General features: G+C 41.0%; 1 protein-coding gene across 3 annotated transcripts in view; it reads left to right on the forward strand.

The window, feature by feature from the left end:
• HYCC2 (hyccin PI4KA lipid kinase complex subunit 2) overlaps positions 1-27,069 on the forward strand; it is a 216,346-nt gene extending 189,277 nt beyond the window's left edge. For all 3 annotated transcript variants that reach the window (XM_077448633.1, XM_077448631.1, XM_077448632.1), the window contains one exon: positions 12,776-27,069. In XM_077448633.1, coding sequence (XP_077304759.1) covers positions 12,776-13,371 — 596 coding nt within the window. In that variant the 3' untranslated portion in view covers positions 13,372-27,069. The remainder of the gene's footprint in view (positions 1-12,775) is intronic.
• The last annotated feature ends 688 nt before the right edge of the window (positions 27,070-27,757 follow it).

Raw genomic sequence — 27,757 nt, forward strand, 5'->3', positions numbered from 1 at the left:
GACGTGGCAGGTGATGTGGCAAGTGACGTGGCAAGTGGACAATCCACAACTTGTGGCACTTGATGTGGCAAGTGACGTGGCAGTTGATGTGGCAAGTGGACAATCCAAAACTTGTGGCAGGTGACGTGGCAAGTGGACAATACACAACTTGTGGCAGGTGACGTGGCAAGTGACGTGGCAGGTGATGTGGCAAGTGACATGGCAAGTAGACAATCCACAACTTGTGGCAGGTGATGTGGCAGGTGATGTGACAGGTGATGTGGCAAGTCACGTGGCAAGTGGACAATCCACAACTTGTGGCAGGTGATGTGGCTGGTGACGTGGCAAGTGGACAATCCACAACTTGTGGCAGGTGGCATGGCAGGTGACGTGGAAAGTGGACAATCCACATCTCGTGGCAAGTGACGTGGCAGGTGATGTGGCAAGTGACGTGGCAAGTGGACAATCCACAACTTGTGGCAGGTGACGTGGCAGGTGATGTGCCAAGTGGACAATCCCCAACTTGTGGCAAGTGGACAATCCAAAACTTGTGGCAAGTGACGTGGCAGGTGATGTGGCAAGTCACGTGGCAAGTGGACAATCCACAACTTGTGGCAGGTGACGTGGCAGTTGGACAATCCACAACTTGTGGCAGATGACGTGGCAAGTGACGTGGCAGGTGATGTGGCAAGTCACGTGGCAAGTGGACAATCCACAACTTGTGGCAGGTGCCGTGGCAAGTGACACGCTAAATACAAGTACACTGCAGCTCTCACAGCTGCTGCTACTCACTCTGGTCTCACAAAATTGCTGAAATAGTTAATAATACTGTTTTTTGAGCTGGGGAGGGTCTATGATGTTAGCTTAACTAAACGCTTCTAGACGCAAAAGCGGTAAAACGCCGCTAAATCACGGTAAAATCGCGGCAAACCGCGCGTTTCTAAACGCCGGTTTCAGCTTTTAAAAACATGTGTCCAGCAGAGTTTGCATCTGCGTCTCGTGTGCATGAAGCCTAAACATTGTATCTTTCTGTTCTTTTCTTGGCAGCCTGCCCAGAGAGGAGGAAAGACGTTTCTATGACGACCCAGGCATTTTACACTGACTTCTATTACAGAAGTCATTTCAAAGTCCCGCTGTTCTAAATCGGCTTTTTATCAGCACAATCTGCCGATGCCGATTATTTAAAAAACGGCAAATATCGGCCGATATATCGGTCGACCTCTTGCTGCAACTTTGACTTCATCCATACATTCACCAAATTATTTCGGGTGGATGTGAAAGGGCATGGGGATACTGCCTTCAGGCGCAGTGTGCTGCAGGCAGCAGTATAGGTCCTCACATCCGATGGCGGTCTGCTTTTTGATCTGTGTGTCCCTCCTCTCAATTTGGGCATTGCTCTGGGACATCCCACTAAGTAATTAATAGAGCTCTGTGTCCCAGGATGTATGAACAAGAAAATAGGATATTTTAATACAGCTTACCTGTAAAATCCTTTTTCTTGGGAGTACATCACGGGACACAGAGCTCACGCCCCTCTTGGGGATTTATGTATATATATATACGTTGGAATACTTATTGCTGTGCTACAAAACTGAGGTACTCGCCATATGGGAGGGGTTATATAGAGGAGGAACTCGCCTTGTAATTAGGGTTTGCCAGTGTCCAACCCACTAAGTAATTAATAGACCTCTGTGTTCGGTGATGTACTCCCAAGAAAAGGATTTTACAGGTGAGCTGTAATTGAAAAAAAATCCTGTTTTTTAACCTGGAACTCATCACCCAGTAGTCCTTACTTTATTTTTTTTAACCACTTTCAGACCGGACCATTTTGCTGGTCAATGACCAGAGGTCTTTTTACAATTTGGCACTGCGCTGCTTTAACTGGTAATTGCGCGGTCATGCATTGTTGTACCCAAACAATTTGCGTCCTTTTCTTCCCACAAATGGAGCTTTCTTTTGATGGTATTTGATTGCCTCTGCGATTTTTATTTTTTGCGATATAAACGTAAAAAGACCGAAAATTTTTAAAAAAAATGATATTTTCTACTTTTTGTTATTAGAAAAATCCAATAAACTCAATTTTAGTCATACATTTAGGCCAAAATGTATTCAGCCACATGTCTTTGGTAAAAAAAAAAGTCAATAACTGTATATTTATTGGTTTGCGCAAAAGTTGTCACATCTACAAACTAAGGTACGTTTTCTGGAATTTACGCAGCTTTTAGTTTACGACTGCCTATCTCATTTCTTGAGGTGCTAAAATGGCACGGCAGTACAAAACCCCCCCAAATGACCCCATTTTGGAAAGTAGACCCCCTAAGGAAATTGATAAGTGGCATGTTGAGCCCATTGAATATTTTATTTTTTTGCCTCAAGCGATTGAATAATGACAAAAAAAAATTTTTTTTTTTTTTTTACACAAAGTTGTCACTAAATGATATATTGCTCACACATGCTATGGGCATATGTGAAATGATACCCCAAAATAAATTCTGCTGCTTCTCCCGAGTACGGGGATACCACATATGTGGGACTTTTTGGGTGCCTAGCCGCATACGGGGCCCCCGAAAACCAAGCACCGCCTTCAGGCTTTCTAAGGGCGTAAATTTTTGATTTCACTTCTCACTACCTATTACAGTTTTTTGAAGGCCATAAAATGCCAAGATGGCACAAAACCCCCACAAATGACCCCATTTTAGAAAGTAGACACCCCAAGCTATTTGCTGAGAGGCATGTTGAGTCCATGGAATATTTTATATTTTGCCACAAGTTGCGGGAAAATTACAAACTTTTTTTTTTTTTTTTTCACAAAGTTGTCACTAAATGATATATTGCTCACGCATGCTATGGGCATATGTGAAATGACACCCCAAAATAAATTCTGCTGCTTCTCCTGAGTACGGGGATACCACATATGTGGGACTTTTTGGGAGCCTAGCCGCGTACGGGGCCCCGAAACCCAAGCACCGCCTTCAGGCTTTCTAAGGGCGTTACAGTTTTGAAGGCCATAAAATGCCAAGATGGCACAAACCCCCCCAAATGACCCCATTTTGGAAAGTAGACACCCCTAAATTTAGGGGTACACTAGTGAGACTAGGTAATAAATGGCGGGTGCCCTGAAACTATAAAAAAATAACTAACCAACCAGCGTCACCTGTAACAGTTATATGGTGATCACTGGTGAAAGGGTTAACTAGGGGGCAATCAGGGGGCTTTATGCGGTAGTATATGGGGGTCCCTGGCGCTATAAAAAGCTGCGGTGAACCTAAATACCTACCTGCCTAACTAGCGTCACCTGTGATACAGCGATCAGAAAAACGATCGCTTATTAGGCTGGGTTCACACTGGAGCGATGCGGGAACGCCACGAATCCGCGGCGGGTTCCCGCATCGCATGCCTCCCGGCGGCAGTTCACACTGCCCTATGCGAACTGCTGGGAGTGTCAGTGAAATGTTAATGACACCGCCAGATCAGTTCGCATATCGCAGTGCGATCTGCAAACTCGGATCGCATGGTGTGAACACCCATGCAATCCGATTCTGCTGCGGACCAAAAAAAGGGTCCCGTGCGAATTTGCGGCGGGTGCGGTCGAATTCAGCCATACTATCTGTATGGCTGAACTCGAATCGCACAGAGATCGGATGTGATTTGCACTGCAGTGCGGTGCGAATCACATCCGTTCTCATAAACCGCTGCAATGTGAACCCAGCCTTAGTGACACTGGCAACGGGGGGTGATCACGGGGTTAAACCTTTATTGGGGGGGTTAGGGGGGTACCTTAGAACTAAAGGGGGCTAACCCTAACTGCCCTAACAGTTATTACAGTCACAAATGACACCCGCCGGGTGATCAGGGGGTTAAACCTTTATTAGGTAATAAATGGCGGGTGCCCTGAAACTATAAAAAAAATAACTAACCAACCAGCGTCACCTGTAACAGTTATATGGTGATCACTGGTGAAAGGGTTAACTAGGGGGCAATCAGGGGGCTTTATGCGGTAGTATATGGGGGTCCCTGGCGCTATAAAAAGCTGCGGCGAACCTAAATACCTACCTGCCTAACTAGCGTCACCTGTGACACTAATACAGCGATCAGAAAAATGATCGCTTATTAGGCTGGGTTCACACTGGAGCGATGCGGGAACGCCACGAATCCGCGGCGGGTTCCCGCATCGCATGCCTCCCGGCGGCAGTTCACACTGCCCTATGCGAACTGCTGGGAGTGTCAGTGAAATGTTAATGACACCCCCAGATCAGTTCGCATATCGCAGTGCGATCTGCAAACTCGGATCGCATGGTGTGAACACCCATGCGATCCGATTCTGCTGCGAACCAAAAAAAGGGTCCCGTGCGAATTTGCGGCGGGTGCGGCGCGAATTCAGCCATACTATCTGTATGGCTGAACTCGAATCGCACAGAGATCGGATGTGATTTGCACTGCAGTGCGGTGCGAATCACATTCGTTCTCATAAACCGCTGCAATGTGAACCCAGCCTTAGTGACACTGGCGACGGGGGGTGATCACGGGGTTAAACCTTTATTGGGGGGGTTAGGGGGGTACATTAGGACTAAAGGGGGCTAACCCTAACTGCCCTAACAGTTATTACAGTCACAAATGACACCAATGCAAAAAAAAATGACATTGGTGTCACTGTGACTGGGGGGCAGGGGTAATTGGGGGGGTGATCGGGGGGGTGTGAGTGTGCCTGGCATGTTCTACTGTGTAGTGTCGTGTTGGTGCAACTCACCGATCCTCTCTCCTCGGTGTCGGAACGAAAAATACCGACACGGAGGAGAGATTACATCACTTCCTCTCCTGTGTTTACATTACAGGAGAGGAAGTGATGTCACGGAGCATTTTCATTCGTCGGGAGCGATCGCGAGGGGGTGGCCATGAATGAATGGCCGCCCCCTCATCCCAGATCGCTCCCGAACGAATACCGACCGCCGCAGGCTCCGGGGGGGGCCCAATCGGGCCCCCCACCCGCGGGAAGGTAGGGACGTACAGGTACGCCCATATGCCTGCCCGTGCCATTCTGTCGACGTACATCGTCGTGCGGCGGTCGGCAAGTGGTTAAATAGATAGATGAAGTACAGGGATAGTAAAGGCACTGCTTTTCGCCGTCTCAAAGATCTGTAATTATTAACCTTTTGTCTTTAGCATCAAATATTACATTTACATTCCTAGTTTAAAACAGAACTCCGGGCAAAACATTTTTTCCATGTCCTTGTTGCTGATCTCCTACCTTCACCAACTTTGCCATCCATGTTCTTCTGATCTCTGTAGTTCCTTGCAATAGGCTGCTGAACTTGCTGAAAAACCATTATTGCCTGGTGATATCCTGTTTGTAAGACCAGCAGCCCAAATCCAGCAGCCAGACTCCAGCCCCAGCAGCTCAGCTCCAGCAGCCAGACCCTTGGCCCCAGTTTGTAGTCCTTGTAGACCCTTGGCCCCAGTTTGAATAATTAGATATTTTTTTATAAACCGTATCACACTATCTAGTCCTCATTTCTCATATACATGTGGAGACTATGCTATTGGACAACATAGGATATCACAGATCCATCTACACAGAACCTAGAGTTGCTTTGCTGGCATGTTTAGACCAAGCTTAAATGCAAGGTTACACGCCCTGAGGTGAGCATACTCACACAGGGTGAGAGCACAAGAGTGGTGGCACTTGAACATGTGTCGAGTATCACTACAGCAGACATCCCAACCTGCAAAAACTAATTACGGAAGATTTCAAACTAATTTCAGGGAGGTGACGTTTCCTCCCCCCAATAAAATGCAACCTTACCAGTGTCAATTAAATGCAGCCTGATCAGTGCCAATTAAATTCAGCTATACCAGTGCCAAATGATCATACAGCTGCTCGGGCTGAGCTACTGGCCCTGGGGTCTGGCTGCTGTAGCTGGGCTGCTGGTCCTGGAGTCTGGCTGTTGGAGCTGGGCTGCTGGTCCTGGAGTCTGGCTGCTGGGGCCAAGGGTTTGGCTGCAGGAACTGGGCTTCTGGTCCTGGAGTCTGGCTGCTGGTCCTGGGGTCTGGCTGCTGGTCCTGGGGTCTGGCTGCAGTGGGGCTGGTGAGCCATCCCAGTCAGAGAATTCCCCAGAAGGAAGGTGGTGGACTGAGGCAGAGGGGGGATACCGCCCATACTGCTGTCCCCAGCCTGCTGCATGGGTACTTTTTTGGGGTCAATTCAGCAGGGAAGGATGGGGGTGAGCGGAGGCAAAGAGAAGACTGTGATCTGCAGGCTGTAGCGATTAAAATTTTCCCCCGTCAGGCGGACTCTCCATTTTCGTGTACCGCTGCACAGTGATCTCCTGTGCAACAACTACATGACAATCCCGGTCTGCCCGGTGGATTGATATAGAAGGGACTGTCATGTACTTGTTGCACAGGAGATCACTGTGAAGGGGAAAGTCTTTTTTTTCTTTTAATTGATACAGCCTACTGATCAGTCTTCTCTTTGGCTCCTCCCACCCCCTCCTTCCCTGCTGAATCGGTTGGACCCACCCCAAAAGAAAGTACCCATGCAGCAGCCAAAGCAGGCAGTATGGGCTGTCATCCAACCCCCCCCCCCACCTCAGATCGCAGCGCCTCGCACCCGCCTGTCACTCAGCCACAGACAGAGCGGCCGTTCCAATGCAGGAGACTCCCGCACCATGCTGGAGACTTGAGATGTCTGCTACAGCCACGGAGGCAATGTGGATGAAATTTGGTTATTGATTTTCACTTTATCATCACAGCATGTTATATGGACTTTAATGCAATTTTTGGTTTGTTTTAATGTATTAATTCTGTCACTTAGCACTTTGGCACTTTATTTTTTACATTGATTTGATCGATTTATGTCTCATCATTGATTTTTTTATTTTTATTTTTTTGGCACTATATTTAGCACAGTCAATACTGTTTATTTTTATTTGTTATAGCTTATTGCCACTAGCTTAGCACGGTATTTTCATATATTTAAATTGTTTAGCATGGATGTACCAGCAGCTGAATATTTAGTCTTAAATTCAATTCTTTTTGGTAGCTCGCAAGATTTTTAGTTTATACCATTAGGCTGCTATAGCGCTAAAAATATCGCCCGTAAAGAGCATCTCCTCTCATTCTAGAGTGAAAGCCTGAGTGCTTTCACACTGGAGTGGTGCGCTGGCAGGATGCTAAAAAAAAAAGTCCTGCAAGCAGCATCTTTGAGGTGCTGTAGGAGCGGAGTATACACTGCTCCTAAAAGCGCTTCGCTAGAGGCTGAAAAGGGTTGCAAAAATGACGATAAAGTGCCATTAAAAATAGCAGCGCTTTACTGCTGACACTTCCCAATGTGAAAGTAGCCTTATTCTAATGGCTCTGGAGGTAAAAAAAAAATAAAAATCAGTGAGCCGAATCCCTTAGGGCAATTTTCTGCTCCTTGTGTATGAATCTAGCCATTCCTCCCTCTTAATATGGCAACATGTGAGTGTGGAGCACATACCGTTGTGCTCAAAAGTTTACGTACCCTTGCAGAATTTATAATTTCTTGGCCATTTTTCAGAGAATATGAATAAAAACACAAAAAAAAATTATTTCACTGTTTGGCTGAAGCCATTTATTATCAATCATCTGTGTTTACGCTTTTTTTTTTTTTTTTTTTTTTTTTTTTAATCATATTCAGAAATTACCCAAATGACCCTGATCAAAAGTTTACATACCCTGGTGATTTTGGCCTGATAACTTGTGTGCATGTTAACGCAAAGTGGGTTGAATGGCTATTAAAGGTAACCATCCTCACATGTGGTCTGTTTGCTTGTAATTAGTGTGTGTGTGTGTGTGTGTGTGTGTGTGTGTGTGTGTGTGTGTGTGTGTGTGTATAAAAGGTCAATGAGTTTCTGGACTCCTGACAGGTTCTTGCATCTTTCTTCCAGTGCTGCACTGACATTTCTGTATTCTGAGTCATGGGGAAAGCAAGCGTTGTCAAAGGATATGCGGGAAAGGGTAGTTGAACTGTATAAAACAGGAAAGAAATATAAAAAGATATCCAAGGAATTGAGAATGCCAATCAGCAGTGTTCAAACTCTAATCAGGAAGTGGAAAATGAGGGGTTCTGTTGAAACCAAACAACTGTCAGGTAGACCAACTAATATTTCAGCCACAACTGCCAGGAAAATTTTTCGGGATGCAAAGAAAAACCCACAAATAACTTCAGGTGAAATAGAGGACTCTCTGAAAACATGTGGTGTGGCTGTTTCAAGATGCACGATAAGGAGGCACTCAAAGAAAGATGGGCTGCATGGTCGAGTTGCCAGAAGAAGACCATTACTACGCAAATGCCACAAAGTATCCTGCTTACAATAAGCCAAACAGTACAGAGACAAGCCTCAAACCTTCTGGCACAAAGTCATTTGGAGTGATGAGAACAAAATTGCGCTTTGTGGACACAACCATAAACACTACATTTGGAGATGAGTCAACAAGGCCTATGATGAAAGGTACACCATTCCTACTGTGAAATATGGTGGTGGATCGCTGATGTTTTGGGGATGTGTGAGCTGCAAAGGCACAGGAAATTTGTCAAATTTGATGGCAAGATGAATGCAGTATGTTATCAAAAAATACTGGAGGAACATTTGCATTCATCAGCCTGGAAGCTGCGCATGGGACATACTTGGACATACTTGGACATTCCAACATGACAGTGATCCAAAACACAAGGCTAAGCCGACCAGTCATTGGCTACAGCAGAATAAAGTGAAGGTTCTGGAGTGGCCATGTCAGTCTCCTGACCTCAATATCATTGAGCCACTCTGGGGAGATCTCAAACATGCAGTTCATGCAAGACAGACCAAGAATTTACAGGAAGTGGAGGCTTTTTGCCAAGAGGAATGGGCAGCTTTAGCATCTGAGAAGATAAATTGCCTCATCCACAAATACCACAAAAGACTTCAAGCTGTCATTGATGTTAAAGAGGGCAATGCTCTGTATTAAGAACTTTTTATCAGGGTCATTTGGGTAGTTTCTGTTGTCATTGTGATTTAAAAATAGTAAACGCAGTTGATTGATAATAAATGGCTTCAGCCCAACACTAACCATGAGTGAAAGTTTTTGTGTTATTCATAGTCTCTGAAAAATGGCCAAGAAATCATAAATTCTGCCAGGGTATGTAAACTTATGAGCACAAATGTGTATATATAGACCACACACAGATGATTAACGTATGCTAATGTAGAAAAACATGCTCTCTAAAAGTAGAAGCTAAACACAATCGTGGAGGAGGATAATGTAATCAAAGTTTCATCTGTTGCCTTTTTTGCTATGTATTATTGATGGTAGAAGGATTGGATCTGTATGGATATAGAGGCAAAGAACGTGATTTCTGTCTAAGTTTAATAATAGTTCGTTATCTCTCAGTGCCTACTTTCCATCCATAAATGTTTCATGCTGGTTGAAAATGAATGATCTATTACAAGGTTTTTCAAACTTCTGCATTGTGTGCCTCATATCTAGGGTTGTTTGGGTGCTTGCCAATGCTACACCTGGCTTAGCCTAGCAGAGCTTTCACATATACTGTATACACAGATCAGCCATAACTTTATGACCACCCACCAAATATTAAGTAGGTCCCTAGGCCTCTGAAGGTATGCTGTGGTATCTGGCACCAAACCATCATTGGCAGATATTTTAATTCTGTAAGTTGAGAGGTGGGGCCTTCATAGAGCAGACTGTTTCCAGCACATCCCACAGGTGTTTGATTGGATTGAGATCTGGAGAATGGAAGCCAAGTTAATACCTCAAACTCGTCATTATCCTGCTGAAATAGGCCATTGCCAACAGGGAATACCATTTCTGTAAAGGAGTGTATTTGGGTAGCTACAATGTTTTGGTAGTTAGGTCAAGTAAAATCCACATTAATGGCAGAACCCGAGGTTTCCCAGTAGAACATTGCCCAACACATCACACTGCCACTGCCGGCTTGATGTAGTATGGGCTTCTCCCATACTACATCATGGTGCCATGATGTAAAAGAAAATGTGATTCATCAGACCTGTCATCTTCTATTGCTCCATGGCCATTGTGTTTTTGGCAGTGGATATGGGTCAGCATGGGCAAACCCAGTCTGCGGCTACGCAGCCCCATACACAAGAAACTGTGATGCCCATTTTTTTTTCTGCCCTCAACACATCAAGCTTCAGGGACAACATGTTTACTTGCTGCCTAATATATTCCACCAACTTTCAGATCCCATTGTAACAAGATAATGATGTTATTCACTTAAACTGTCAGTGGTCATAAAATAATTGCTAATCGGTGGTATAAAGATCAGTATCTTAAAGGTTACTTACTGCTATTTTTCAGCAGTTCAATTATGTTGTATTCGATACAGTTCCCCTAGTTTGAAAATCCCTGTTGCATGTTTGATTTAGTTACTGGCTTGCATGGGTCTGCATGGGATCATTGCTAAAACATTTAAAGCTCTGAGTGTATATGTGCCTGCACTAAATCCTTATGCCTGCGCTTCCATCAGAGGAGCTATCTCTCAGGGAACTGATGGCCATTGTAGAACTTAAACAGGTAGGTGAGGCTTCCAGTCTTTTGATGCATTATTTAATATACAAATGTGCTATATTTGATCTTATAGTATTTGTAACAGCTAACCTTTTAGTTTTACTTTAAGGCCTGTCTGGAAAATGTTTAATTTTGACTCTGGTAGAGGGTACTATGGCAGTCTGCAATGTGGCAATCCAGCGATATTCTCTTAGTGCTCTCCTCTACTCACTGAACATGCTGCTGCCTCCTTGTCAAAGTTTTTTGGCTTCCATAGGGAGTCCTTCAAAAACAATAAGGCATCAGGGGCAGTGAGTACAATCGATCACTAGACAAACTTAACAGAACACAAAGAATTTAACATTTGGGCTGTTATGGTAAGTATAATTTTGAACTTAAGCTTCCATACACCAAAAATTAAATAGTTTTGGGTGGAGGTCTAAACCAACAAAATGGTTTATGCTCAGCTGCATACTTCATTTCATTTATTCCGATTTTTGAACATGCTCATTTTAATTGCCCTCCTCTTCATCAGCTCATGTTTTCTTTATAATGCAGTGTTTATAAGATACACTGCACTCAATATCTACAGGGCATCTGTTTGCTTTTGGACCAATGTGGCTAGTCTTTGCATCCATAATACAGTAGGAATGCCCCCCTTTCTTGTATAATGCTATGGGAACTTTAGGATATCAGGGCTTGGCTAGCATGTTAACTTCTCTTAGACTGAAGGGGAAAGTAGGTAAACATGTTGCATTTTTCTTGCACTAAGAAGAGTAAAGTCTTAGTTTGATGTGATCCACAAAGAGTCTATTCTTTGATTTGCTGTGTCAAAATTGGCGCACAGCTTCAGTGTATGCTGGGTATTCTGAAAATTTTGACTTTTTGTAAATTTTCTGAAGGTGAACTCCACCTATTCACCTTTCATTATGTGCTTAAACTGTTTTAATTGCCCAGATCTGTGATGGGCTTACCTTAAATGTTTTTGTCAAAGAATGATGGCCAACAGTACAAGTGAATTTAAAGCAACTCTGTCACCTGTCTCACTAATTATAATATAAAGTACCCTGTAAGAGAAGAGGGGGAGTATTTCAGGCAAGTGTAATGTTTAATCTTCCAGATGTGCCAGATAGCTTGTTCCCTACTGGTTGCTGTAGTACCTCCTGCCAGCCCCATACATGATTATAGAATACAGTAGTGACATAGAGGTCAGTGAAAGGAGGAACCTCAGGGACCATTGGTGGACACACACACACACCCAGAATTGTCAGATAGCAGCAGTATTAGCGGTTGTGCAGGAGGGTGAAGATTCAACATGCCACCTGTCAGGTTAATATTGTTCCTCTTGTTCTACAGGGTACTTTCAGTTTGATTTTGTTTGGATAAGAATCAGGGGTTGCTTCAGTTAGAGATTCTATGCATTTTTATTGGGGGGGGGGGAAACTCCAGCTCTAGTTAGAAATTATCATTGTTATTTCTAGTTAATAAACTATTTTTCCTTCAATGTGAGGATAATTTTAGTGCATTAGGATTTTTGCCTTCCTTGGGATCCATATTAACAGTATGAGAAAATATTACAATAGACTGACCCTTTTCAACACGGTTTACTATGTTTTTTTTCCTACTCACTGATTGCAGCTGAGACAGAGCAACAAGGAGGAGAGGATTACTGCCAACTGTACCATGAAAGCAGCTGGGACATTTTACACCTGTAACCATACTGTTATGAAGAGAAGAAGCAGTGTAGACAAACATTTTACAAATTAAACAAATGAAAGTGTCTTCCCTTGTTTATTTTTATAAGAGCAATTTGGAAAATAAAATAATTTACAGAGAACCTCTTCCTTTGCAGTTTCTAGAAACTGCTGCAAAGTATGAACTAATAAGCTTTAAAAACTCACTGGTTTATAATCAATGAATGCAAACTCTGGCCAAATTTTTTCCCCAGAGACTTTGCTTATCCCTGTCAGGTTTTGTCATCTTTTGCAGCATAGAGAAGGTGAAGCCCTGAGTGTCGCTGCATACATCCAGGGGAAGAGGTTTGAGATGGAGATGAGAGCTTAGTTGTTGACCTTTATCAAATGTCTAAATTTGCATGTATACTGTATATGCTGCCTTTTTAGGTTGAACATTTTGGGTAATTGGTGCACTTAAAACCATTTATGAATGTAATACTATATTTTGTATGCTTGGAGACTAAAGAGGTTCACTTTAACATGAATGAAATGTTGTGTGCTGCAATGAGATAATTGACATTGTTTTTATATTTTAGGACCGGAAGGCACCTTTACTGGAGAGGACTCTATTAATCTTAATGATGCAGATGAAGGTTTTTCGTCAGGGGCCTCCGTTAGTAGCCAGCCAGTTGGAGCCAAACCAACTTCATCTTCATCTCAAAGAAGTGGTTCAAGAAAAGGTGGCAGCGTGCGATCAGTCAAAGAGAGAGAACAACCTAGTCCATCCAAACCTAATGAAAGTCGGGAGAGCACACCTAGAAAACAGCCTGTTCCCACAGCTGCAGATACTTCACTTGAAGCGATTGAGCTATCACCTATGAAAAAGCACCTCAGCCTTCCAGCAGGCCACGTGGTGCCAAAGGCAAATAGTCTTAGCCTGATCCGAACCTCCAGCACTTCATCCAGTAAATCTTTCGACTATGTTAATGGCAGTCAGGCTGGTGGAAGTGGTGGGATAGATGGAGTGACAAACCTTTCCACTTGCAACACCAACCGCTTTTCAACAATAAGCTTACAAGAGGACCGATTAGGCCAAGCAGGAGAGGGCAAAGACCTATTATCTGCTGGCGCTCCCTTGACCAAACAATCTCGATCCCCAAGTTTCAATATGCAGTTAATCTCCCAAGTGTAGACTCCCCTGCTGTCTTTTAGAAACTGTGCTACTCTGCATAGGAAGAGAAAGTTCTGTTATTTAGTTCCAAATCCTATTGATTTCTCTCATAGAATTGTGTTCATGCAAAGCTAGAGCAATACAAATTACTGTCCCCAAATTCCTGATCACTAGTCTACATACATGCAGTTTTTCTTGTCCAAAACTCCCACCATTTTCTTCCCTTTTCTGGGTGAAGTGCAATTTAGAAAAAAAATCCCATTTCATTACTGTGGGTCTGCAGTGGGTTTTCACCAAAAAGATGGTCAGCTTCAAGGAAGTGTTGGGAATGTGCTTGTAGCTTGCGCTCAAGTTACACAATGTCTTCATCTACCACATATCCATGTTACCTACTTTAAGTGTCATTGGATCTTTGAGTTACATCCGTCTGTTTACTGTGACTTTGGACAATCCCATTTACTGCTCATTTCTGGTAATCTTTGGCAAACGTGTACTTCAATAGATGACATTTATCATCTGTTGACAGCCTTTTCATTTTGGTTTGCTTAATTTTTAATTTCCCAAAATATGCGTCTTCCCTCCCTATGTGGGGTTTGTCTGACCTAAGGATTTAAACTTGGACAAAAAAAAAACTAAATGAAAACCAGATTGTCTTTTTAGGATGTTCACTTTACCTAATGGCCAATGCTTGCAGTTGGATGTCAAGTTCAATGTCGGGTAAAAGGAGGGACTCTATAGGCTGTCTTTCGATTTGCAATCAGCCGAAGAGCCCTCTCAGCTGCTCCCCTAAATCCCCTTTTCCCAATATCTATTTAGATCTCAAACCCACTCACAATGTTTGTTTTAATCCAGCCAGGCCAGTTGTGAGAACACATCAGGGAGTGTCATACAGCCTGCTGGAATTGCTGTTGTACAAATTATTATGTTCTCTGTTCTTTTGGTAAGCCTCTTGACCACACTGCCATTGGTATTGATCATTTGTTTTGTAAGTTGTGATAACATCCCTAGACTTACACGATTCTGGAAGGGTGGGGATAGTGGGTGTGCTGATTAGTGCTGTGTGACTCCCACAATCACCAACAACCCACTAAAGCAAGAGTAAATGTTTTAGCTTTCCTTCTGTTAATCTAGCTGTAAATGTATTGGGTTGTTCAATGGCAGCATTTGGAAAATAGTTACATTATCCATAAGAGTACTGTGTGGTTGAAGATGTTAGTTTTCTGTCCAGTAGCTTGTTTATTTGGAGCAGTACTAGCCTGCTAGTGTCCCTTGGCTTTTAGATGTTTACACTGTTACTGTCTAGATAACATAATTCTGTCATTTGTTTTGGGCAACTAAGTTATTGTTAGCTGCAGATGCTAACAACCAAGACTTGACATTGTATTGTGTACTAGCTATTCGTTCTCATAAGGACTGTCTTCTTGCCCTATAAAAATAATAGCTGGTTACTGGTGCGCACAGATGTGCTGTGTCATGCTGTGTGCTTGCTGTAAAGTGACATATTTTTGTGTTTTGACGTATGCTAAGAGAGATTATAATGTCTTCTTCATGCTGGATAACTCAGAATAGCAACAGCCTAACTTGCAGCTCTCAATCAAATGAAGCTTGGAAAAAGTAGCTGCTAACTGGCACCCCTAAAAGAAGTTCAGAAGGGACCAGTATACTGTATTAACAAGTGGATGTAATGCTGGCTGTAAGTCCTGTCTACTGGGCTGCTGCTATGGATGTGGCAATAATAATATAAACAATTATATTGTGTATATGCAGACTTATTTCTTTAGCTGAAGACAGCTGATGCAATGTTTGGCTCAGCGTCAAGGTCAGTGTTGATTTGGCTGGCCGCTGATGAAGCAGTAGCTTCCATATGTTACTTTCCTTCTACTGTAAAATCTGTTCTGACATTTTCTAGAATGGGGCAGAGTTGATGTTATACATGCAGTGAGAGTCTTATTAAGATTTACTAAGCTACATTGATCAGGCTTATTTAATTAGTAAATGAACAATGTGAGTAGAATACCTTCCGAATTAATGTTACTTATCATATTACAGTAATGTAAAATTTAAATAGTAGTTCTAAATAAAACTGGCCATACACTGAATGAATATTGACCTTTTCCTACTGGCTGAAATTTGATCAGTGGGGTAGCCCTGTTGGAGCCACTCCACTCAACATCTTTCAAATGAAACACGAAAGGAGCAAGGCAGAAAATTGACAGCCAAATAGCACCTACATCCAGTCAGATGCATGCGCTGTTCTGACAGCCCATGGTGGTCGCAGTCTGCATTCAATAGCCACAGCAGAAGATTTATCCATTTGTGCTATTTAGTAGCTCATCTAGTTTACAGTGCAGCTTACAAAATATAATTATTGAATATTTACAACTAAAAGACCTTCCTAAGAGCAAACATCACAAGGTGCTTACTGTGTGAGCCCTTGGCATACCAGAAAAGCTTCTATGCACTACTCTCCTAAAGAGGAACTGCACTCCCCCCCCCCCCCCTCCCCACCATCACCCCTTTAACTTTTTGCCACTACACAATTCACATACTCAACCAGCCAGTGAATCCAGTGTTATACTTTAAGCTGCTGTCACAAGCCGGGTCTTGCGTTGCCATTCTTGTTGCTGAAGTCATCGGGTACTGGCTGCTTTTTCCTGATTCAGGTAGCTCAGACCCCTGATGCACCCACTTCCAGCCACATGAATTCAACTTGGAGCATTCTGGGGTATGTGACATGCAGGAAGCTTCAGAGTGCTAGAGATGTCATTTTCACCTAGGCATGAAGTTTTGGCGACTAGGCACACAAAAAGAAAAAATAATTGCTATTTTAGATTTGTAAGGTAGAGCAGTGATGCCCTATTGCATCTTGTGGGCGAAGGTTTGCTTTAGGCCCCTTGCACATGGGCAATTTCCATTTTTTGATCAGCAGTGGATCTGTCCACTGATCCTCTGCTGATCAGAGTAGGGCAGGTCTGTGTCCACTCCATTTATGCAGAGTGAACACTGATAGAGCCCGCTCTGCTCGGTTTGGGCAGCTGGGTGTAAACAGACTCTGCTGTCTGTGTACACCTGACTACTCTCTGATCCACCTACATGAAGAACTGATCCCTTTCCATTTATTTTTATTTCTTTTTTTTGTGGGTGGAAATGGACACAAGTCTGTTTGTTTACACCCACCAGTCCATAGGGGGAGTGGAGGGTCTGAACAGGTCCACCTGATCAGACAGATCTGATCAGAGCGGTCATGTAAAAGGGGCCTCAAGCTTCACCATATAAGTTAAAATCTGACAGTATAATCTTTGTACAATCTAATTTTGATGTATTAAAACTGTGTAGTGTGAGGACTTGCCAAAAGCATCATTTCAAGTTGTATCCAATCAAGCAGGCCCTTCAACTACCTAGTTTTTGGTAACATTAAAGATTGTATATTCATTATAATGTGTGTAGCTTAAAGTGAAAGTATAGGCTAATATATCTGCTTCTTAAAATGTTGAATTGACTGCTAGTTCACAGGAAAGGACCAAAACGGACATGCAGCATTTTTTCCTACACAGTGCACTACAATTTGTGTTACTGTGCATTGTTGTGTTTTGTAATGTAAGTGCCTAAGAGCTGTGTTGCTACATTACATTACAAAATATTCAATCACTTTGTATCCAGTAAGGCAGCCCTTAAACCAACATAGTTGTTGGTAGATGTAAAGGTGATTGTAGCTCTAAATTAGTGTTGGGAACAGTTGCTGTTCTTCAACCACCTGACCTCCCACATTGTACACTGAGAAAATTGGAGACAGTGTATGAGGTGAGTTAGATGACCTCTGACCCTCTATTTACCAACAATAACAGTTACTGTAGTTCTTTCCCAACACTTGGTAATACAGAAATGATCCTATTTGCATATGAGCTGCATTCTTACAGATACTGTGCCAAGATGGCTCCACATCTGTATATAAGTTACTGGTATATTTTAAAGTCCTACTATACCATAAAACAATACCATAACAGGATTAAAAGTTCCTACCTGTACCAAAACTAAGATAACAGAAATTTATAAAAAAACTTTGCCGTGTGGTCTATTGCTTGTTTTAAGCTAACGTTTGAGGCCAAAAAGATGGGACCAAAATGACATCTGATAGTGTTCTACAAGAAAGTTAAAGGGGTGTAAAGGAAAAGTAAAAGAAATAACACACACATCTCTATACTTCCCTGCTCTGTGCGATGGAATTGCACAAAGTGGACCGGAAGCTCGTTTTCTGAGGTCCCCCGCTGGCACTCCTGGCTCCTTCTATCTGTCCAGTGCCCAAGGGAAGCCATTTCCCATGGGGACACTCGTGTGTGCTTGCTCCTGAGACCTGCTGCTGCGTCCATTGACAGACAGCGGAACATGGCCACTGCCCTCTCGCCACTTGCTTTACTGAGGCAGCAAAAGCCATTGGCTTCCAGTGTTGTCAATCAAAGGCTGTGAGACACAGAAGCGAGGGGAAGGATGAGCTTCAGACATGCACAGCGCTAGTTTGAAAGGGGGGTGGGGCCAAAACAGATGCCTAAATAAGGAATGCATTAAGGTAATATTTAGACTTAAGAACCATTTTAAAGGACAACAAATCAACTGTGCATTGGATGATATCGCTCACTGCTTTGCCATGAGGGCTTTAAATATTTTACCTTTTGATAACCTCCAGATATGTATATGCACAATATTCATTAATGTTGTTAAAATCATATTTATATAAATCCATGTAACAGCAGTAATTGATTTGGCTATACTGACCCTTTACAATCAACCCATTTTAATGAATAGCAATTGTTAATATATGATGATGTAAAATAGGCAAGCATATATTTTTCTAAGTGAATCTACAGATATTAAACCCGTAACCAAAAACATTACTTTGTGTACATTAAAATGTATATATCACTAGAATTCTATTTAAATGCAAATTGTTACAAAGATTGGCAATTCAAGCTAGTCATATGATCAAAAACTACCTAAGCAGAGGATAATCTCAGTGCAGATGTATGCACATGCAAATCTCATCTTTTAATGCAAATGTCAACCTTGGCAACCTTCTCCCTCTCCCCAGGATCCTCTCAATTGATTAAAGTGGTAAGGAGTGATCATTGACCAATGGGAAACCTCTAAAGGTGAGGGGACAGACCTTGACTTTAATAGGATAAATCCTATTATTTTTAATGAAGGTAGTAACCTCTGTTTTTGTTTTTTTCCCATTATATACTCTGAATTGCCAAGCTTTGTGGCAAGTTTACGTTAAGGCAGTGTTCCTTAATGTCCTGGTTGTGAACTGGGTTAAGGTGGGTGTAGGATGTTAATTCTGTCCACTTCTGTTAGCCATGTCCTCCAACCTGTAACTCTAAAGTGCTGGTTGCTGTGTCTATTTGTGTTCTCATGCTATATCCAGGGCCTATTGAAGGCTGTGAGGAAATCCAGCGACTCTGGAAGATTAGAGTAGAATGCCATGGCTGGCAACTAAAAGATTTGCTGTTTAAAGCAGCGGACTTGTGAATCAAGGCTCCAGCGGCAGGTACAAGTAATGTCCTTCTTGCTTTAAATAATACACAGACCTGATCTTTGTACATTTTTAATTTAAACCATCATACATTGGAACATTGTCTCATCAAGAGAAACGCAGACTGAAACAATAACCTGACAGAAGTCTTGATCCTTGCCTATAAAAAGAAAAAGTTGTGGCTGTTGATGGTAGCATAGCTTGAAACTTGCTTAAAGGATAAATAAATGTGCCTGGATAACATTGCACCTGCGATCAGCAGATCATAGGTGCCATGCAGGACTCCTACAGACTGTCTGTGTAAGCTGCCTGCCCGTACATCGTACTGGCAGGCATTTGCACAAAGACAGTAAAAATCAATGAACTACCAGAGCGCTCAACAGCACCCTGGTAGTTCATTGAGAACTACAAGCCGACACCCGCAAAGGCCGTTAGTAGTTGTAGTTCACTCATTCACAGAACTCTGTGAATGAATTATGTGGCTGTGTAGGCTTCATTCATTTAGCAAGCACAGAGAGAAGATCCCCATCCTGCTGTCACAGGGAGCTGCTGCAGGATCAGAAACATGTTACCCTAAAAACGGGCGGAACATGTAGCATTTCTCCAAAGGTGAACTTATCTTTTTAGAGCTTATTTAATGCTACAGACAGCAGTAATATCTGTATTCAGCACTCCTAAACTGCAGTTAAATTGTGCTTTTAGGTCCAGCTGCACTTTTAATAAACATTATACATGTGTACCTGTTCCTGCAGCTAATGTAGAAATGCCAATATGATAGGTTGACTTTACTAAAGATATACCACTTTTCCAGCATCATTGCCTGGTCATGTGTTTGTATCCATCTTTGTAGGAAACAAGCTGCTTGTGACCACCACTAGATGTAAGGATATTTCAGAACCGGGTGTACTAAGAGCCAGGAGGTCTCACAATATTGATGGAGGACTCCTCATCATAAAAGAGAACACATATTGACATTTTTCAGAAGCTGCTGGGACAAAGTGTATATTTTTTAGCGAACGTTCAGTCATACTTAAAGGGGTTCATAAAATCTCCTAAATGCTTGTTAAATGCTTTGGAATTCTTTTGAAAATGTCACTTCTCACTCCAGCATTTTACAGGCTTAAATTAAACAGTACCTGTGTGTTTGAGGCCTACAAACTTCCTATAGCTCACTCAGTCAAATACATTTGTGCTGGTAGCTGATATATATGGTGACTTTAGAGCCCAATCACCACCACAAAAACTAATATGGACAGTGGCAGTTTAGGGAACAGAATATATAACTGAATGGTGGGAAGCTTTTTTTCATGTCTGAATTTCAGCTAAAATTTATCGACTTAAAGCACAACTTCATGTTCTGGCAAATGTAATACTGTAAGGAAGGGAAAAATCAATCCGTTATAAATCATAATATTAATTACTTTGTTACCCTTGTTATATGTTTCTGCAGCAACCAAGCTGTAACTCTGAGAGACTTGTGTAGACAGTTGTTGTCTATAGTACCTTTAAAAGAACAAGTAGAATTTGAGCATTTGTCATTGGACAGAAGCTATAGTTCTAAAGCCGGTGCAAGCATAAGGGTCTACATTATAAATATGTGGCATTTTTTCTGCAGCATTTTTTTAGAACGGTGTAGTGGTAGAGAGAGCTCTTTAAAGTATGAATTTGCTGGATTTTGTGGTACTTATTTATTATCATCCTAGTAAAGAAAATAACAGGATATTGTCATACATGGACTGTGTATCTGTTGATACTGTAATGGTATTGAGAACATATGGAGCACATTGGTGTATTTTTATATCATTAAAGATGGAAAATGTTTATATTTTGGTATACATTTAGAAATATGTCATTTTAGCATGATCTATAGAAATAATGCTGAACAAGCACAGTATTTCAAGAGATTTTTGCCACTTATCCTTTCGCAACAGTCCCACAGAAAGCTTTTAGGGGTAGCTTCAAATTCTATTTTGTGTCCTCCTTAGCATAGTCAGTGCTAAATATTAGTCTTGTAAAAATGCCTGTTTCTTAGTTTAAACAAACCTGCTTGTACTCCTGTTTTTTGTTTTTCATAAGTCTGTTTGTGTGTATGGGGCAGGAAGAGATTATGAGAAATCATAGAACAGTTCTTATTGTGATGGCCAAAGTTGGTCCATGGAATTTTGTCACAGATATTCACCCTCCGCATGAATAAAATTATTCCTATGTAAGGAAAACTGTTGATGGGGCTAAGATGCAGAATGTGATGATAGAAAATGTGCAGCAATATTTTGTTAGATCTGTCCAAAATTTGCACATCCGCAGAACTAAGGGAGCTATACTTAACCTTTCCACTAATGGTTCCGTGCACAGGAGTCGATCATCCCAGCACACAGAGATCAAGCTGCTCAAGTGCCGCTCCATTTACATGCTGGTAGAGGGTGGGTGCATATTATTGCAGAGGAGACATTGCATGCTTCTTCTGCAATAAAAAGCCCGCCCGTTCGCAGTGAATAACAACGTAACTTTAATTCCGCTTTAATAGTATTGGTCCAGTATTCTCAGGATTTCTACATGTATTTCATTACAAAAGATTCCAGCCTACAGTTTTCTTTTTGTTTTTACAGGATATTGCTTTCTAATTTCTTTTAGGAATTTTATTGACAATCATTTGGTATGTAAATCAAAGCATATAATATTTTGTGTTCAGGAGTTATTATGCTGTATGTATGAGTGTTTTAGTTCTGTTTGTTATATATATTTGTATATGAGAACATTTTAAGATTTTAAGTTTGTTTTTTAATGTTGGCAAGACTTGTCAACATTCTAATCTTGTACTATTCAAGTATTTCTTTTACATGACATGACAATTTTGAAATGTAATAATCTAAGACAGAGCTGTACAGGCTGGGTGCTGGGGTTTCCGTTTCAAGTCCTAAAATCCCTGATTTTGATATATTATTAAATAGTCACTTTGTGGGTCCCAAAACAAAAGCACATTGGAAGGTGTGGTAGAACATGTATTCTGACCTGTTACCTGGGCTTCCATTTTATTCAAAATTTTTCATATATTAGATTTTACTTTTTTTTTTTTTTTCTTTTTTCTTTTTTTTTTTGCTCTTTTCTGTGACTGTTTTCATGAAAAGTAGGACTTTTTGGCACCTTTGAATGTTGTTGGTTATACAACTCTCTCTACAGTAGTTTGTCAATGCATCCACATGCCAATAAATGTCTTGGTAATTTTTATACAGTGCTGCAACACACAACTTGGAGTATGTTTTGCATATTGCAGAAAGTTGTCTAACAAGGTCTACAAATTAGAAAAGAAAAGTAATTTTATATACTAAAAGCAATTTCACCCTAGTTTCTGTTTCACCGTACTTTCTAGTTTCTTTCCATTTATACTCCATTGTATTTAGAACTAACAAATTAAATGGAACTCCTTAATCTATCGGCAATAATGGATACTTTGTTTCCTAGAACAGTTAGCCAAAAGCTATCCACAGAGGTAATCCATAAATAACATAACATTTTATTAAAACATAAATACATTTTTTTTTTTTTTTTTAAGTAACTACAGTATATCACTAAAATAAAGGTTCAATATACTTTTGCCTCTACAAAGAAGACATGAAATACCTATCCCGATGCCCATGCTGCTAGTTTTTGCAGTGGTGAAGAAGAGCGATGACAAGCAAATTAACCGCTTAAGCCCCAGACGATTTGGCTGGGTAAAGACCAGACCACTTTGCAATTCTGCATTGCGTTGCTTTAACTGACAATTGCGTGGTCATGCGACGTGGCTCCCAAACAAAATTTACATCTATTTTCCTACAAATAGAGCTATGAACAAAAAAGCGCCAATTTTGCTACAATAAATATCCCCAAAAAATATAAAAAAAAATGATTTTCCTCAGTTTAGGCTGATACATATTCTTCTACATATTTTTGGTAAAAAAAAAATCGCAATAAGCGTATATTGATTGGTTTGCCCAAAGGTTATACCGTCTACAAAATAGGGGATAGTTTTATGGCATTTTTATTAATAATTTTTTTTTTTACTAGTAATGGTGGCGATCAGCGATTTTTATCATGACTGCGTCATTCTGGCAGACACGTCGGACAATTTTGACACATTTTTGGGACCATTGCCATTAATTCAGCGATCAGTGCGATTAAAATTGCATTGATTACTGTAAAAATTTCACTGGCAGTGAAGGGCTTAAGACTAGGGGGCAGTGAAGGCATTAATATGTATCCTAGGGAGTGTTCTAACTGAAGGGGGGGTGGGACTGTGCAAGGAAACTGTATTCTGTATGAACAGACGATCTGTCAGTTCACTGCTCAGAGAACCGGAAACTGTGTTTACACACACAGCTCCCGGTTCTCTGTGTGCCTCGAGTGACCGTGGGAGCCCGGTGGTGATCAAGACAGCCGGGCACTCGCATCGGCTGGGGGAGCGAGTGGGGGTGCACGCAAGCGTCCCCTAGTGGCAGTTTATGCTACTGATGTAGCATAACAGCGATTCGCGCAGCCGAGCCATGCTGCCGCAGTTTAACTGCGGCGGCTGGTCGGCTAGTGGTTAATCCTGGAAGATTTAGATCATACAGGATTTTTAGCCTGTGTTTTTCTTTAACTATTTTAGAGATTGACAGCAGGTAAGCTGAGTATTCAATGTCTTCTTTCCAAGGGTCACTTTATTTAACCTTTTATTTTAGTGACAGTTACCTTAAGAAAAGCTTTGTAATAAAAGGAATAATGTGCAAAGTTCATTACTGTCCTTTTATGTATAAATCAGTTGTCAGCCCTTGGGCAATAAAGCAATATTTGATTGCTTGATTGATGACAATCTTGCTGTTTGAACAAACTTACTAAAATCACAAATCCATCTAGGCTGTTTACTAGCATTGCCTAGATTTGTTTTCCAAGTGGCAAGGCAATATCTTAAAGGGCTTGGTCAAAAAAAAACACGTTACTCAAGTAATTCCCCACCATTTGGGTACTTTTACGAGGTTTATGAGCAGATTTGTGAATTAGGTTTTAATGTCTCAAGTTGTTTTTTATTATTATTTCAATACCGTATTGTCTTCTTGCTTACATTTTTTTATTCTATGCTATAAGTCAGGGTTGGACCTTTTGTAATCTCACTAGAGATGGCTGCATGCAGTTAAATACATTTTCAAATTTTCTCATTCTAGAAAATAAGCCCCAAATCTGATTATTATGCAGTGAAATGCCTAATAATTAAAGTTCCAAACCTAACAACTTGAGAAATAAAAAAAGTGTGTGCTGCTGTATGTAGAGAGGGTTCCGGGACCTTAATATGTCATGGCTTTACATATAGAATACAGTTTTTTTCAGAGCACTACTCCATATATAAATCCACCGATCAAAAAATGTTGGTTAATTGCACCACCACACCAAGGCATTGACTACTTATTGCCTTTAGGTTCTACATAGTGAAATACTTGGAGTAATTTCCATGAGCCAATAATACACAGTGCTACTAATGGCTTCCCTTTTGTAGTTTGCTGTGAAAGCGAAATGTACATGGCCCAAATATGTTCATTATGTTCATGTAATAAGGATTCAATCGATTCAGTAGCCAACAATAAAAACAACTTGTATTTAGCAATCTTTTGCGGGCTATAGAAAAGTTGGTTGTCTTTCACTGGTATTTCATTTTAGGTGGTGAATTATTTTAAAGTTCACCTGTGCCTAGACTAGTGGCATTAAAGTTTATATATTTTTAAGAAACAATAAAAGCTCTTTAAAGACGAATGATCACCATTGTTTTTAAATTCTTGTATCTCCCAGGTGACCAAGTACAAGAAGCACTTGTTCCCATATAGATTCATGGCTGCATTGTACTGTAAAACCAATCTTTGTTTTCTGTTTATTCTGGCTATATTTCTACCCCAGTCTGAAGCCCAATTTATAGGGGTTTGGGAGAGTTTCAGCCAGCACTAACCCCCACTTCATTCTTCTGTTTAATGAATAGTAATGTCATCCTGAAACACTTTTTGGGAGAAGCTCCCTTTTCTGTGTCATCCCCTGCACCAAGATTCCTCTATCTTCAAGCATTGGCAGTATCAGGCAAGAAAGAATGACAGTGGCTGCAGACCAGCATGGTTAATTATAATAACACAAGCCACAACCCAAACTGGCTGCTTTTACTCTCTGGCAATGGAGCCCAGATCTGCCAACCTGCTATTGTGGGGATGGGGCCTACAGTACCAGTTGGCAGCTTGACTTGTATTTTTATGAATGGTCATGCTCATCTGCAGCCACTGCTATTCAAGCACAAGCCGGAATATAATACTACTGTAGCCACTCTAGCTGCAATAGCAAGCAGACAGATCAGAGCTTTATAGTACTTTCTCACTCTGTTACGAGGCAGGGGAGAGGAGGCATATAGCTACAGATGTGTGCCCCTCTGCCTTGTGTGCACTGTCAGTACCCCCTCAACTCAGTGTAAGCTGTTGCTGCCCCCCCCCCCCCCCCATCTCCTTAAATAACCCTGCTCTTTGCTAGCAGCTTAACTGAAAAGCAGTGGGGGGAAGGGGACAAGCTGTCCAACCACACTCCTCAGCAACAGGGCCACAGATAAGAATGGAAGCAAGTGCTCCATGCACTAGGTTGGATTCTTGCATTTGTCCTTTGGTGCATGGGGGTTGATTTACTAAAACTGGAGAGTGGTGCAGCTCTGCAAAGAAACCAATCTGCTTAGAGTTTTTTTTTTATTTATTTTTTTTTTATTTATTTTTTTGTCAAAGCTCAATTGAATAAGCTGAAGTTAGAAGCTGATTGGCTACCATGCACAGCTGCACCAGATTTTGCACGCTCCGATTTTATTATTATTATTATAAAGCATTTATATAGCACCAACAGTTTGCAAAGTGCTTTACAATGGGGGGGGGGGGGGCAGCACAATAACAGTACAGTTCAATATAGAAGGGACCAGGCTAAACCAACCCCAATAGGGCCGTAAAGTTATTTAATTCTTAAAGATCACAACAAAGACTCAGATATTGACTGAAACCAAATTTTAAACAATTTGGAAAAACCTGTTGTGTTAGAGGCCTGGGGGTCAGACAAGATTCTGGTGCAATAGAAAATATTAGGAAAAATAATCTGATTTAATTTGCTTGTGTTCTGAAATTTGAAGGTTATTTTTTCTGTAATGTCAAAGGCTAGAGAGGTGAATAAAGAGCTTTTACTGCTTGTTTAGAATATGTAAATATGTGTGTGCGTGTTTCCATAGTTTGGGCAAAGGTTCACTTTAAATTATGCCGTTCTATTTTATTCAATTTATCTTGTTCTATACAACGGTTACTGAAACTGTAGTTATTCATTCTAAGAGCTATTACATTTCAAAGAGCAGATATATTTCTATCCTTGAAGGACAGCTTCATCCTAGTGTATTGGGGGGCAAAAGGGATAGTTGTAGGCATGTGTTGCCCTGTTAGCACATTTTACCAGTTTAAAAATGACAGTGAAAGTCATTCAAATATGTGAACTGTGTTTTTGGAGCCAGAATAATATTTAACTCATTTCATTGACTTCCCCTTTCTCCTCTAAAGCTTGGCAAAAAAATTATCAGTCTGACAAACAATTTGGAGAAGCAGAGTACTACCATCGAAGAGCATCTGCAGCAGCTTATTTATTTAATTTCCATTACTGTTTTTTATTATAAGCTTTTTTTTATCTGTTGATTTGCTATCACTCAAAGCTGGTGAGCTAACTGGTGCCCCTTTGCCTGCATGAAGGCATTCAGTGGTATGCTAGTGTAAAACAAAGTTTAGTTTATGTACTAAGAGGAGCACTGCTGCTTTTTGGGCTTTCACACTTTTGCAGGCTCACTGATCTCTATGGTGACAAGTAAGCTGCGTCTTTCCACGTTGTCTGGGATTTAGCAGTTTACTCCTGCCTCTTGGGACCAGTGTACTTTTGTTATTTCTGTAAAGTGCAGAAGGAATAAAACCTATTGAAGATCTTATTATCGGTGCATGTTAGACAATATTTATAACTGTCTTACTGGAAGCTGGTAAATGCTGTTCACTGTTGTTGAAATGTGAAACTTAGTTGCTGTTAACAAATGTAAATATCTACCAGAGAATAAAAGAAATATTTTAATTCATTGTAAATAGAGATGTACAAATTTCTGAATCATCCAGAATATCTATACTATGTTAAATAAATATTGTACTGTTTCTTGCTTCACGAGTCTTTTTATTTAACCACTTACACACTGGGCACTTAAACCCCCTTCCTAACCAGACCAATTTTCAGCTTTCGTTGCTCTCACATTTTGAATGACAATTACTCAGTCATGCAACACTGCACCCATATGAAATTTTTGTCCTTTTATTCCACACAAATAGAGCTTTCTTTCGCAGTATTTGATCACCTCTGTTTTTTTTTTATTTTTTGTGCTATAAATGAAAAAATAGCGAAAATGTTGTTAAAAAAAAATTTTTTTCTTAATTTCTGTTATAAAGTTTTGCAAATTAGTAAGTTTTCTTCATAAATTTTAGTCAAAATTTATACTGCTACATATCTTTGGTAAAAATAATTCAAATCAGTGTAAATGATTTGGTCTTTGTCAAAGTTATAGGGTCTACAAGCTATGGTGCCAATTATTGAAAATGGATCACACCTGATGTATTGAAGGCCTATCTCATTTCTTGAGACCCTAACAAGCCAGGAAAGTACAAATCCCTCCCAAATGACCCCTTTTTTGGAAAGTAGACATTCCAAGGTATTTAGTAAAAGGCATGGTTAGTTTTTTGAAGTTGACATTTTCTCCCACAATTCTTTGCAAAATGAAGATTTTTTTAGTAGTAGAATACATTCTACTACTCCTGAGTATGGAAATATGAGAATTTTACACAGCCTGGC

The sequence above is a fragment of the Lithobates pipiens genome, unplaced genomic scaffold (assembly GCF_037356315.1).
Source record: "Lithobates pipiens isolate NorthernLeopardFrog02 unplaced genomic scaffold, aLitPip1_a1.2 Scaffold_22, whole genome shotgun sequence".
Taxonomy (NCBI): domain Eukaryota; kingdom Metazoa; phylum Chordata; class Amphibia; order Anura; family Ranidae; genus Lithobates; species Lithobates pipiens.